Genomic DNA, 15,341 nt, shown 5'->3' with positions numbered 1-15,341 from the left:
CTCAGGAGGAAATTTCTTGTGGATAATGCCTTGACTGTTGAAAAAGGTGATGAGCATCGTTTTGATGCGTGGTTTTTCGGCTGTGACCTTTTTCTGGCAAGGTGATGTCGGAGAACGCCATTTCATGCTTTGCCATTTCATTTTAGGGGTACCAGAGACACCAGGTTTGAACTTCACAGTTGAAGAAATTGGGTGTTGCAACCACCGTTTCGGCAAAATCTTGTGAAGCCTCTAAATATGCATGCTTCTGATCATCAGTGAAGTGAGTGGTATAAGACGACAACACGTTTTCCTCTTCCCTAACTCCTGGGTAAGGATTTGACGCACTGATTCACGGTTCATCTGCAGTTCATCCGCTATCATGTGCACAGTTAATAGACGGTCGTTTGTGGTTAGTATTCTCACTTCCTCAATGTTTTCGTCACTGACGGCGGTCGTCAGCCGTCTGCTGCAGGGATTGTCAGAAACACTTTCCCGGCCTTCTCGAAAACGGGCGAACCACTCGTACACACACTTCATGGACAGTGCTTGATACCTATAAACATGTACGACCACTGCAAACTTGTATTGACAAGCTTAAAACAAAACTTTAAATTAATCCTTTGCTCGTTCATTGTCCTGTTCTCAGTCCAGAACCAACGTACTAAACAAGCACTTCATCCAGCAGATCTAACACAGAACACACACGATGCTCAACTGAACTACGGTGGGGGTAGGTTGTCAACACCGGCCACCACGCAGGTGCAGTGTTACGAGTCGCCAGTAGAGATGGGGGATCCGCTCTTGAACTAATTCATAGAGTTCAATCTTTCAAAGGAGTGAACAATCAGTGATTCAGAAAAAAAGAACGGTAGCTCCAAACGTTTCCCACGGCAGAGAGAGAGAGAGAGAGAGAGAGAGAGAGAGAGAGAGAGAGAGACGGAGCATATCAGCAGCGCCTCTGCTGGTCACAGCACAGTGCACGCCACACAACACAGCCAGCGCCGGCCTCTGCCCTGCTTCTACCTGCATTGTGCAGTGCCCCATTGGATTTTGTGTTTTACATATGCCGTGGCGTCTCTGTGCGTCGTCTGCCGCACAGTGTCTGGCGCAGCGTAACTTCGCATCGCACTCTGTCGGCGATCGTTTCAGTCGCACGTCCTGCCCTCTGGGCAGTTGATGCGAGCAACAGGACAGAGAGCCACCTAGCGGATAACATAGGAACTACTTGCAAAAACCCGCTCGCAAGGGAACGAACTATTTGTCTCGGAGCGGGTGAGTTCACCGCTACCCCCTCCCTCGGAACTCGCCCGCTCAACGCTCGCCCCACCGTCTCGACTCTAGCCAGAGCGTCGAGCAAAGCGACTCAGGTGTCACTGTGGTCTCTGCGGTCTCAGCTCACGCAGTAATACAGCTCGCGGCTCGACCTGCTCGACTCAGCGCCTCTGCATCGGAGTTCGTCCCCACTGGATATTGTTCTTCGTAGTAATGCCGCTATGTATATTACATTATTATGTTATGTATACATCAATTGTTTTTATTTTATTTTTATTTGTTTAAACTGATTAGTTTAGGTTCCTGATGACTCCTCTTACTATAGGATTTTTATTATAGACACTCGAATTTACGCTTTAATTACGAGCGAACCGATAAATGTATCGCAAAATGTGATACACCAATATTTTCCTTGTTTTATTCTGCATAAGGCTATATGCAGCACTTTCGTTTTACAGTCAAATTTATATATTTTTTTTTCTTATTCTGGTACGGATTTTGCGATTTTAGGCGTCTTCGAAAGGAAACGTTCACTTTAAAAATATATGGCTTGCGATGTATTTGTATGAGGTTAATGAAATTTTAATACGTTATAGCCAAATATATTGTTAATGTAAATCTCAAGTTACAACATTTTCCGATCATCCAAAAAACCACGATAGTGCAAAATAAATCAATAATCAAAAACTTTGTCGTATCGTGGAAATTTCAATAAACAATACAAAATTCTTACTCATTATCTGTGTTACTTCAAAATAGGATCAAATAAGATCAAAATACAGGTATAGTACTGGAATAAACCAAGTTTAAAGGGCAATGTGCCTTCCATTTATTTTATATTGTAAATGAGTGGTGAGTCATGAAAAAGAGCTAATTCATTTCAGGGAGTGAACAGTTCTGATCCAATCTCTGAAAAGAACAGTTTTGCCCATCTCTAGTCGCCAGTGTTGCCTGATCGACCGTTCCGACTTCATTCACCTTATTGTCAGAGATTGTAGGTTTAAGTGTTGGGGACTCTTTTCTGAAGGTATTTGTCTGGATATTGATAGAAGCTGAAGGTATGAATTATAATTTGTGCCACAGCTGCAGCTCAAACCCAGGTCTCCTTGCGTACTACACATGTACGCTAGCCATTACACCACTGCAGCAGTATAGGTAACAGCTGCACAGACGACCCTAGTCCAATGCCCTCCCTACACAAACTTCAATTCCTGTCTTCAGTGCATTTTTCCCTTGCTAAATCATCAATATTGCCGAGGTTCTCCAGTACTGGAATAGCATCCCAGCTTTGTATGTAATGGGGAAAGCCTGCCTGTACCTCATACGTAAACGATCTATAGATCTAACAATGGAAAATCCAGGATGGAATGTAACAATACCTATTCATGGGCCATTAGAGGAATCCTTAAAAACCCAGAATCCTAAACCCCCCACCTGGTTCAGATTCATTGATGACATCTTTGCTATCTGTATTGAAGGTGAGGATACCTTATTCACATTCCTCCAGAATCTCAACAACTTCTCCCCAATTTGCTTCACCTGGTCCTAATCAACCCAACAAGCCACCTTCGTAAATGTTGACCTCCACCTCAGAGATGGCTACATTAGTACCTCCGTCCATATCAAATCTACTAACCACCAGCAATACCTCCACTACGACAGCTGCCACCCATTCCATACCAAGAAGTCCCTTCCGTACAGCCTAGCCACCTGTAGACGTTTGCATCTCCCATGACGAGTAGTCCCTCTCAAAATATACTAAGGGACTCACTGAAGCCTTCACAGGCCGTAATTATCCTCCCATCCTTGTACAAAAACAAATCGCCCGTACCTTATCTTTCCAGTCTCCCACCACCTCCAAAAGCCCCACAGTGCGGTCACAGAGGAGCATTCCCCTCGTAACTCAGTACCATCGGGGACTGGAGCAACTGAATTACATTCTCCGACAGGGTTTCGATTACCTCTCGTCATGCCCTCAAATGAGAAATGTCCTGCCCACTATCCTTCCCACCCCTAGTACCATGATATTCCATCGTCCACCAAACCTACACAATATACTCGTCCATCCTTACACATCCTGCTCCCAATCCCTTACCTCATGGTTCATGCCCCTGTAATAGACCTAGTTGCGAGACCTGTCCCATACATCCTCCTACCACCACCTACTCCAGTCCAGTCACTAACATCACCTATCCCATCAAAGGCAGGGCTACCTGTGAAACCAGTCATGTGATTTACAAGCTGAGCTGCAACCACTGTGCTGCATTCTATGTAGGCATGACAACCAACAAGCTGTCTGCCCACATGAACGGCCACCGATAAACTGTGGCCAAAAAACAAGTGGACCACCCCGTTGCTGAACACGCTGCCAAATGTGATATCCCTCATCTGAATAATTGCTTCATAGCCTGTGCCTTATGGATCCTTCCCACCAACACCAGCTTTTCAAAATTGCGCAGGTGGGAACTATCCCTGCAATACATCCTACGTTCCAGTAACCCTCCTAGCCTCAACCTTCACCCATCCACCCGTCCCTGTTCCCATTCCAGCACTACACAGCCGTCATTTCACCGCCACACTCAGTCTTTTAATTTCTTTTTATTTCTCTCCTTTCCGTCACATACCCCCTCCACACCTTCTCTCCTGCCCTCCGTCTAGACTGCAACACTTCACTGTCCGCCACTCCCACCATGCTATCCCGCCCCTTCCTTGCCCCAGCCTCCTCGTTCCTCCCACCCAGTCGCCATTCCCATCATGCACTGGTGCATGATGGGAATCTAAGACTCCCGACGTGTGTGCAAGTTGCGTTTGCGTGAGTGTGTGTGTGGGTGGGTGTCTACTGCTGACAAAGGCCCAAGTGGCTGAAAAAATAGCAGGTCAGCAACTGTAAGCAGTTAATACCATAAATTATCTGGGAGTACGCATTAGGAGTGATTTAAAATGGAATGATCATATAATGTTGATTGTCGGTAACGCAGATGCCAGACTGAGATTCATTGCAAGAATCCTAAGGAAATGCAATCCGAAAACAAAGGAAGTAGGTTACAGTACGCTTGTTCGCCCACTGCTTCAATACTGCTCAGCAGTGTGGGATCCGTACCAGATAGGGTTGATACAAGACATAGAGAAGATCCAACGGAGAGCAGCGCGCTTCGTTACAGGATCATTTAGTAATCGCGAAAGCGTTACGGAGATGATAGATAAACTCCAGTGGAAGACTCTGCAGGAGAGACGCTCAGTAGCTCGGTACGGGCTTTTGTCAAAGTTTCGAGAACATACCTTCACCGAAGAGTCAAGCAGTATATTGCTCCCTCCTACGTATATCTCGCGAAGAGACCATGAGGATAAAATCAGAGAGATTAGAGCCCACACAGAGGCATACCGACAATCCTTCTTTCCACGAACAATACGAGACTGGAATAGAAGGGAGAACCGATAGAGGTACTCAAGGTACCCTCCGCCACACACCGTCAGGTGGCTTGCGGAGTATGGATGTAGATGTAGATGTAGATGAAAGCTACAACTGGGTGAATCTTTTTGTTGTGCCTATCACGACTCAGCATCTCTGCTATATGGTGAGTAGCAACTTTCCTCTCTGGTATTGATCTATAGATCTGATATATTTGAATTTTCCTTGAGACATATGAGTCTCAGCTTCATCAATGATAGTGATGGAAAGTGAAGAAATGAATTAAAATTTGTGCCACACCTGAGACTCGAACCTGGGTCTCCTTTGTTGCTAGGCAGATGTGCTAGTCATTATACTAGCACAGCAGTATAGGTAACACATCTGCAGTGCAGCCTTGTATGGAGATGGCATGTGGACTATAAACAGTCCAGGCAAAAAGAGAATAGAAGCTTTTGAAATGTGATGCTACAGAAGGATTCTGAAGATTAAGCGGGTAGACTGGGTAATTAATGAGGGGGCACTGAAGAGAAATGGGGTGAAAAGAGATTCATGGCACTACTTGACTAAAAGAAGGGATTCATTGATAGTACACATTCTGAAATCACAAATTTCATACTGGAGGGAAGTGGGAGGAGGAAAAAAACGTAGAGGAAGAACCAAGAGATGAATACAGTCAGCAGAGTCAGTAGCATATCGGTTGCAGTAGTTATTTGGAGATGAAGAGGCTTGTACAACATAGAGTAGCATGGAGAGCTGTATTAAAACCAGTCTTCCAACTGAAGACCACAACAACAATGAGGACTGGAATGGAGTGCACTCAGCCTAGTTAGGCCAACTGAGGAACTATCCGACCGAATATCGTAGTTCCAAAGTCGAGAAACCCGACAGTGACCGGGACAGTGGTGTGCTGACTACACGCCCCTACATACCACATTCAGTGATGCCATTGGCAGAGGGGCCGAGTGGCCCGAATAGGGACAGAGTGTGGAACTTTACACTTTTACTAATTTCTCACTTACCCTCATAACATGTGGTATCTTACGTGGATGGAAATAGGCAACAGTATTGAAGTTGCAGGTACTTACACTGCTTTGACCTCATCATTGTGCTGCTTCAGGTAGCTGAGTGCAAACTGTGCGCCTTGAGGACTGGAGATGACGCTGCTGAAGACGGTCTGCACATCCTGTAGGCGAACACCGTCCTTCTTCACTGCCTTCTCGAGGAAGCTGCGTGCACACGTGTAATGGAATGTAGTTATGTCAGAGCATACAGTTCTCAAGCCAATGGTTACAATACTTAGGAGACACTGCAACGTTTGTAATGAAACAACACTCTGGGTGTGTTTTTAGCTCATGGTCATTCAATGCCTAGGTTATCAACCCCCTTAGTAAAATAATCGAAAACAAATGTGGTTAAAATGTCTAAAATACTGGAAAGAGAAAAGAGACTGTTTTACTTAAAACTGCACTCACTCTCTCCCATCACACGTTCACCTGCAAAGTCGCAAAATCACATGTCCTTTACAATACAAAATCAAACAATTGAAAATCCAGGGGAGATGCGGAGTCGCAGATGGTCACAACAAAAAGTCTGTCACAAAATAACTCGAGTCGTGCATCAGCTGCAAGAGACTGTGGTCATGCACGTGTGAGTTGCGTTTGCTTGAGTGTGTGTGTGTATGCCTGTCAGAGAAAGGCTTTCTTGGCCCAGAGCTTATTTTGTGACAGTCTTTTTGTTGTGCCTATCTGCGACTCATCATCTCCGCTATATGGTGAGTAGCAACTATCCTTCATCTCCTCTACAATACCACAGATTTGGTCAAATGCTCTAGTAAAACATAGATAGCACAAGATAAAGACTGCAGTTAGTGCACAGAGATAAGTGGCTGGCTGATCACACAAAACCGTGTTGCAATATGGCCGAGTGGGACAGCTACCACTTGCTGAAACAACCAACTCTGGGACTACCGATGTTTCAGATTCAGATTACTTGTTTATCATTCATTACATGCAATACACTTCCAATGCCATAGTTGCATTTTTTCTTGCACATTCTGAGTAACTACTACACTCCTGGAAATTGAAATAAGAACACCGTGAATTCATTGTCCCAGGAAGGGGAAACTTTATTGACACATTCCTGGGGTCAGATACATCACATGATCACACTGACAGAACCACAGGCACATAGACACAGGCAACAGAGCATGCACAATGTCGGCACTAGTACAGTGTATATCCACCTTTCGCAGCAATGCAGGCTGCTATTCTCCCATGGAGACGATCGTAGAGATGCTGCATGTAGTCCTGTGGAACGGCTTGCCATGCCATTTCCACCTGGCGCCTCAGTTGGACCAGCGTTCGTGCTGGACGTGCAGACCGCGTGAGACGACGCTTCATCCAGTCCCAAACATGCTCAATGGGGGACAGATCCGGAGATCTTGCTGGCCAGGATAGTTGACTTACACCTTCTAGAGCACGTTGGGTGGCACGGGATACATGCGGACGTGCATTGTCCTGTTGGAACAGCAAGTTCCCTTGCCGGTCTAGGAATGGTAGAACGATGGGTTCGATGACGGTTTGGATGTACCGTGCACTATTCAGTGTCCCCTCGACGATCACCAGTGGTGTACAGCCAGTGTAGGAGATCGCTCCCCACACCATGATGCCGGGTGTTGGCCCTGTGTGCCTCGGTCGTATGCAGTCCTGATTGTGGCGCTCACCTGCACGGCGCCAAACACGCATACGACCATCATTGGCACCAAGGCAGAAGCGAATCTCATCGCTGAAGACGACACGTCTCCATTCGTCCCTCCATTCACGCCTGTCGCGACACCACTGGAGGCGGGCTGCACGATGTTGGGGCGTGAGCGGAAGACGGCCTAACGGTGTGCGGGACCGTAGCCCAGCTTCATAGAGACGGTTGCGAATGGTCCTCGCCGATACCCCAGGAGCAACAGTGTCCCTAATTTGCTGGGAAGTGGCGGTGCGGTCCCCTACGGCACTGCGTAGGATCCTACGGTCTTGGCGTGCATCCGTGCGTCGCTGCGGTCCGGTCCCAGGTCGACGGGCACGTGCACCTTCCGCCGACCACTGGCGACAACATCGATGTACTGTGGAGACCTCACGCCCCACGTGTTGAGCAATTCGGCGGTACGTCCACCCGGCCTCCCGCATGCCCACTATACGCCCTCGCTCAAAGTCCGTCAACTGCACATACGGTTCACGTCCACGGTGTCGCGGCATGCTACCAGTGTTAAAGACTGCGATGGAGCTCCGTATGCCACGGCAAACTGGCTGACACTGACGGCGGCGGTGCACAAATGCTGCGCAGCTAGCGCCATTCGACGGCCAACACCGCGGTTCCTGGTGTGTCCGCTGTGCCGTGCGTGTGATCATTGCTTGTACAGCCCTCTCGCAGTGTCCGGAGCAAGTATGGTGGGTCTGACACACCGGTGTCAATGTGTTCTTTTTTCCATTTACAGGAGTGTATTTTGTCTCTTTGGAATTTCATTTCCACAAGGACTATATTTTCAATTCTGTTTCATGTTTACATAACATTCAACGTCTTGCTCAATTTCTATTTTGCATATTTGCAGTCCATACAACATCCTTGTATTACTGTCATATCAATATTTCTAGAATCAGAGCTTAATGTTTTGTCGCACCAAAAGATTTATAGTGCAATAGAACATACGAGGCTCGTCCACAAAGTAGGTTTTGTTTCTATTTCTATCCGCGGCAGCGCTACGATCGCAGTTACGAGCACGCACGGCAGTTACTCTGACTCAAGGAGAACACATGTACGCCATTTTCAGATCGCTGCTGCTGACGTGTGCTTTGTAGTACTCCTTTATAATTTGAGCTGTAATTGAAAATGTCGCCACATGTCAAATCAGATCTGTGATTCGTTTTCCAAATGAAAGAAAGTTAAACCAAAGGAAATTCATCAGAAAATCGGTGAGGTTTATGGAGAAAATGCTATGAGTGATTCAATGTTTAGAAGATGGGTCAGATTGTTCAATGAAGGACGTGATCAAATGCACGATGAAGAACGAAGTGGGCGCCTGTCTGTGGTTACTGATGAACTGGTTCACACAATTGAAGAGAAGATTAAGCACAACCGTAAGTTCACACTTAGTGCCCTTGCTATGGAAGTTCCACAAATTTCACGATCACTAACTCTTGAAATTGTTACTGAAAAACGATAATGCCCGACCTCACACTGCGAATGCGACCAAACAACTCTGACAGGAATTTCGCTGGGACACGTTTAATCATCCTCCATACAGCTCGGACCTCGCTCCTAGCGACTTTCGTTTGTTCTTACACCTAAAATCTGTCCTTGGTGGTCAACACTTCTACGATGATGACAAGCTGAAAGAACATGTTTCCACATGGTTGAATACACAGGTGATAACCTTCTATGAAGAAGGTGTACAAATGAAAAAGGCATACAAAAACTTGTGCCACACTATAAAAGCGCATACAAAATTTCGGAAGCTATGTAGAAAAGTAGTTTAACATTTGTAGATTTTTGTACAATAAATATTTTTTCTGTGTCTGTACACGTTTGTTTTATATAACCAAACGGACGACCCTCGTATATCAGACACAAACACCGAAATTATGTCAGTAGTACAATATTTGAGACCATTATTCTGCAATTAAAACAATAAATGAATACATTGTTGATGAATGATATATGATCCATTCTCACATACATGTCACAACATATTCTAAATTGCGATTATGACAGAAGAGTTCCAACAATGTACAGTAGCTCACGATGTTTGTACCTTTCTACAAAACATTAACTTCAGTGGTAAACTAACACACAGTTCGCAATAATGTAAAATAATACATGTAATTGTTGCAAAGCTATTTAATATGGCACAACAGTGACCACATGTGAATATGTGAGGCAGTTTCGTTCCATTCTTAGTTTAGTGCAGTTGTGAGTCAGTCAGTATGTTTGTAAAGATTAATGTATTTTATGGCTTCATTGATATAATGGAAGTCAGTTTAAATGTTTTGTGTACGTAATTTTGTAGTTAGAATGCTACCTGTATGTTCCATCACACAAAGATGTTCCCATTATTTATTTCAAGTTTCCGCTACCAGTCACTTTTTATTTTGTGCTTAATCTAACATAATGCAATGCGTTTCGAACATGTTCTGTTCATCTTCAGGCATTTATACATACATACATAGAGAAATGTTACTTAAAATTTATACATACATACATACATAGAGAAATGTTACTTAAAAGTAACATTATGTTAGATTAAGCACAAAATAAAAAGTGACTGGTAGGAGAACCTTGAAATAAATAATTATCCCACACAGTCACAGTTCACAAACATAGCCATTATGACTGAAAATAATAAAGATGTTCCCAGTTACAAAAGTTTCATTTGGAGCCAAGTATAGATCAGAATTCACAATCCAATGACAATGGAAAAAAATTCAAGTTATGGTTCAGCTATATACGAGGGCAGTTCAATAAGTAATGCAACAGTTTTTTTTCTCGGCCAATTTTGGTTGAAAAAAACGGAAATTTCTTGTAGAATATTTTCAAACATTCCCGCTTCGTCTCGTATAGTTTCATTGACTTCCGACAGGTGGCAGCGCTGTACGGAGCTGTTAAAATGGCGTCTGTCACGGATGTGCGTTGCAAACAACGGGCAGTGATCGAGTTTCTTTTGGCGGAAAACCAGGGCATCTCAGATATTCATAGGCGCTTGCAGAATGTCTACGGTGATCTGGCAGTGGACAAAAGCACGGTGAGTCGTTGGGCAAAGCGTGTGTCATCATCGCCGCAAGGTCAAGCAAGACTGTCTGATCTCCCGCGTGCGGGCCGGCCGTGCACAGCTGTGACTCCTGCAATGGCGGAGCGTGGGAACACACTCGTTCGAGATGATCGATGGATCACCATCAAACAACTCAGTGCTCAACTTGACATCTCTGTTGGTAGTGCTGTCACAATTGTTCACCAGTTGGGATATTCAAAAGTTTGTTCCCGCTGGGTCCCTCGTTGTCTAACCGAACACCATAAAGAGCAAAGGAGAACCATCTGTGCGGAATTGCTTGCTCGTCATGTGGCTGAGGGTGACAATTTCTTGCAAAGATTGTTACAGGCGATGGAACATGGGTTCATCACTTCGAACCTGAAACAAAACGGCAATCAATGGAGTGGCGCCACACCCACTCCCCTACCAAGAAAAAGTTTAAAGTCATACCCTCAGCCGGTAAAGTCACGGTTACAGTCTTCTGGGACGCTGAAGGGGTTATTCTGTTCGATGTCCTTCCCCATGGTCAAACGATCAACTCTGAAGTGTATTGTGCTACTCTTCAGAAATTGAAGAAACAATTTCAGCGTGTTCGTAGGCACAAAAATCTGAACGAACATCTTCTTCATGACAACGCAAGACCTCACACAAGTCTTCGCACCCGAGAGGAGCTCACAAAACTTCAGTGGACTGTTCTTCCTCATGCACCCTACAGCCCCGATCTCGCACCGTCGGATTTCCATATGTTTGGCCCAATGAAGGACGCAATCCGTGGGAGGCACTACGCGGATGATGAAGAAGTTATTGATGCAGTACGACGTTGGCTCCGACATCGACCAGTGGAATGGTACCGTGCAGGCATACAGGCCCTCATTTCAAGATGGCGTAAGGCTGTAGCATTGAATGGAGATTACGTTGAAAAATAGTGTTGTGTAGCTAAAAGATTGGGGAATAACCTGGTGTATTTCAATGCTGAATAAAACAACCCCTGTTTCAGAAAAAAATGTGTTGCATTACTTATTGAACTGCCTTCGTACTAAAGTTGTTTTAACTATACTGTCCAGCGACATTTATGTGAGCATGTGTCAGAAACTCAAATAACCTCCTTTCGCAGCGCAGACTGCTGCGAGACGTGCAGGAAGGTCAGCGAGGTTCTGGAAGGTACCGAAGAAGGGGAGCAATGCCGATTCTAGCGCCGTGGCCAGCTATGCTAGATTTCTCAGTTGAGAATCCATGGTACGAACAGCCCGATCGAAACGGTTCCACAGATTCGTGATTGGCTTTATATCCGAGAAGTTTGGCGGCCAGAGTAGTATAGTAAACTCGTCCTGGTGTTCTTCCAACAGTGTGTATACAGTGCGAGCTGTGTGACATGCTGTGTTGTCCTACTGGAAGATGCCATTCTGCTGAGGAACCGCATTCACAGTGGGATGTGGTTCCCAAGGATCGATGCATACTTGTGGTTATCCAATGTGCCATCCAGAATGGCGAGATCACCCAGTGAACGCCACGAAAACATTTCCCAGACTATAACCCTTCCTCCTCCGGCCTGGACACTTCTGACAGTTATTGTGAGGTGCGTGGATACTGTCTGATGGAGCATAAAACGTGATTCATTTGAAAAGGCTACTCTAGTGGTGTCCAATAGTGATATCGCTGTGCAAATTCCAGCCTTTATCGCTGATGAAAAGCAGTCAGCATGGGTGCATGAAGCAGGCGTCTGCTGAACAGTCATTGAGGAGACAGCATTGGCAGCCCCTTGGTTCATCTGAATGACCAATTGCTCAATAGTTGCCCATTTATTTAACCATACAGATCTCCACAGCCATTGTTCACCCCAGTCATCTATGGCACCTGGTGCACTACAGTTGCCTTGATGCAGGTTTTGGACAACGCCATTTCGCCACGCATGCTATACTTTAACCATGGCGGTACACAAAGTGCTTACAAATTTAGACATTTTAGAAATGCTTCCACCCTTGCCCCAAGAGCCAATGATCATGCCGCTTTGGACAAATGGTTCAAATGGCTCTGAGCGCTATGGGACTTAACATCTGAGGTCGTCAGTCCCCTACATCTTAGAACTACTTAAACCTAACTAACCTAAGGACATCACACACATCCATGCGCAAGGCAGGATTTGAACCTGCGACCATAGCGCTCGCGTGGTTCCAGACTGAAGCGCCTAGAACCGCTTGGCCACACTGGCTGGCCCACTTTGGACATCAGATAAATCGCTCCATTTCCACACTGCAACAATGATGCAATGTTTTCCATGTCCCCTGACACATTGTATATATTATCCATTGCTAGTGCTGCCATCTTTGAATGGTTATTGCTTGTTGACTTGGAACGTGGATGGTGGTTACTTTAATATGGCTGGACCAGGTAATATTCTCATAAAGAAAGTCAAAATCTCATAAAGAACTTGGTATCTATATTTCTCATAAAACTTGAAATCATAATAGGACTGTTATAATGAATGAGCCAGTCACCATGATAATAACACATTAAAATGTCTTCTCTAATATTTTCGGAGTTAAGTCAGATGTTTGACAGGATCTTAAAAGTTGTAACTCATTTGTCTATTTGTCAGCTAAAATAGAGGGCAAATCTTCACACAATTCAGCCACTACCACCTGGTCCGAATACAAAATACATGCAACTAAAATGTGGCATCGTTCTGTGATTTGAACGCCACAAGCACCAAGCTTAAGAAGGCTCTCTCACTGGAGTAAGGAGCTGTGCATCAAGATGCTCTGTCCTGTATAAAAACATGTGAGAAGGACCTCATCCCATCTGTGTGGCTGGAAGGAGGTATGCGACAGCTGTGTTCTAGACTTTATTAGCTGTAGCTTACTGATCATCAGTTCTAGCTTTCTACACACGACTGTACCTCAACGGCGTATTGATAGCATTAAGACAGATGGCCCACTGAATCATTTGGCAATCATTACACACCTACTTGGCTGCTGCATTTGCCAATTTGTTTCCCTCAATTCCCACACGCCCTGGTACTTACAAGGAGAGGTACCCAGTGGTGCAATCGACTTTCTGTAACCACATGTATGGTGGTGTAGCTTAAGAACCCATGTATCACAGCCTGAAGCCATTCAGTCTGGTGGGCCCTCGTTTATGAGTAAAAGCTGAAAAACAATTTAGCCTGTTCCTCTAGAGCATTAAATTAAAAGTCGGTTTTCGACTGCTGTGGTAGTGTAATAGATAGCAGAAGAGAGAGGAAATCTGAATATAGTAGGTTCGAATCCTGTCATGCTCCCATGTTTCTTTCATCTTTTTTTTTCTATTCTTCTTCTGTTAGTTGCTTCAAATGTTATATTGTCAAATTTTCTAATCCTTTGCTAAGTCATTTTAATCACATTAACTTTCTTACTTGTTCTCATTTCTCCAATGGGCCAAAATCATTGGATGATTTGCACTAACCAGTCACAAATCAGTTCTTTTTTGTTTACTTTTTGCGTGTCTGACAACGCAAATTCATCAACCAGCAAATGTCACGACGAAAGAATTGAGGTAATTGATGAAAAATGAGGAGAAATTTCACGAATGCCTTACGCTATGCATTGTCTCTTTACATGTAGATATCTCTTCTTTCTGAAAAGCCTACCGTTTTATAAAAGCAGACGCAATGGCGATGGGCAAACAAATCGCAGAGGAAACGATTCAACTCGTGATGGAGAGTGTTATTGCTCTGGAAGATGACTTCACTTTAAGTAGTGAGACTGGTGAATGTTGAGGGTATGTATGATGAAGTAAGCCTTTCCACACTACTATCTGTTAATTTTCAGATTTCCTCGTTCGCTTTTAACATAACTGCAATTCCACTGATGGTTTTAAGTCCAATGGAGAAATCAGAATAAATACGAAAGTTAACAGAGGATTAGAAAATTTAAAAACATTACATTTGAAGCCAATAACTGAAAACAATAAAATAAAAAAAAGTTATAGGAATGTCACAGCATTTATACCCACCACCTACAGTTTTTCATTCTGTGTTAAGCTGCCATGGCAGTCGAAAATTAAGTATTAATTTAATGCTCTAGAGAAACAGGCTAAAGTGTTCTCTGCTTTTATTTGTAAACGAGGATCCACCAGGGTGAATGGCTTCAGGCTGTGATACCTGGGTTCTCAACTTCTACCAAAGTATAGGTGGTTGCAAAAAGTTGATTTCACCACTCCTTGTTAGTGAGAGCAACCTCCTTCCCTAGTTTTTGTAGGAACTTAACAGTGTCCTGGATGTGCTGGGTACAGTTGTTGTGGAGAGTTAAGAGCACTCAGGGAGTTGGAGCAGATGAGGAATTTAGCAGCCTGCACATAGCTGATCTGTTAGTCTCCATAGGTCAAACAACTCTTTATAAAATTGGTTACATGGTCCTACTAGAATTACTGCTGTATGACAACACTAAACTGCAGTTATAATGGTTGATGGACTTTAAAGAGAAGCATGAATGGAAAAGGAAGAGGGAGTGATGCAGGGTTGTAGCCTATCCTGCATGCTGCTCAACAAAGAAAAAGTTTGGAAAAGGAATTAATGTTCAGAGAGAATAAACAAAAGTCTGCCGATGAGTTTGTAATTCTTTTGAGGATGGTTAAGCTCTTGGAAGATCGGTTAAGCTAAATGGGTAGTGTCCTAAAAAAAAGCTGTGAAATGAGTATCAATGAAAGTAGTCAAATATAATCATATGATGCTTAGGGAATGAGGCTACAGAATGGGATGATAAAAGTAGTAGATGAGTTTTGCTCTTTCAGCAGAAAAATAACTGATAAGAGTAGAACTGAAGAAGAAACATATGGATTGCTAAGAGCAAGAAAATCTTTTCTAGAAAACAAAAGTATACTCTAAGGGAAAAAAAGGAACAACACACCATG

General features: G+C 44.2%; 1 protein-coding gene across 2 annotated transcripts in view; it reads right to left on the bottom strand.

The window, feature by feature from the left end:
- The window catches only part of LOC126109410 (aminopeptidase N-like), a 282,593-nt gene that overhangs the window by 18,515 nt on the left and 248,737 nt on the right, over positions 1-15,341 (bottom strand). For both annotated transcript variants that reach the window (XM_049914443.1, XM_049914444.1), the window contains exon 15: positions 5,749-5,889. In XM_049914443.1, the coding sequence (XP_049770400.1) occupies positions 5,749-5,889 (141 nt within the window). The remainder of the gene's footprint in view (positions 1-5,748; positions 5,890-15,341) is intronic.

Source organism: Schistocerca cancellata, chromosome 12, assembly GCF_023864275.1.
Source record: "Schistocerca cancellata isolate TAMUIC-IGC-003103 chromosome 12, iqSchCanc2.1, whole genome shotgun sequence".
Classification (NCBI taxonomy): domain Eukaryota; kingdom Metazoa; phylum Arthropoda; class Insecta; order Orthoptera; family Acrididae; genus Schistocerca; species Schistocerca cancellata.
The sequence above is the reverse complement of the archived record's forward strand: the minus strand, read 5'-3'. Positions and strand labels throughout refer to the sequence as shown.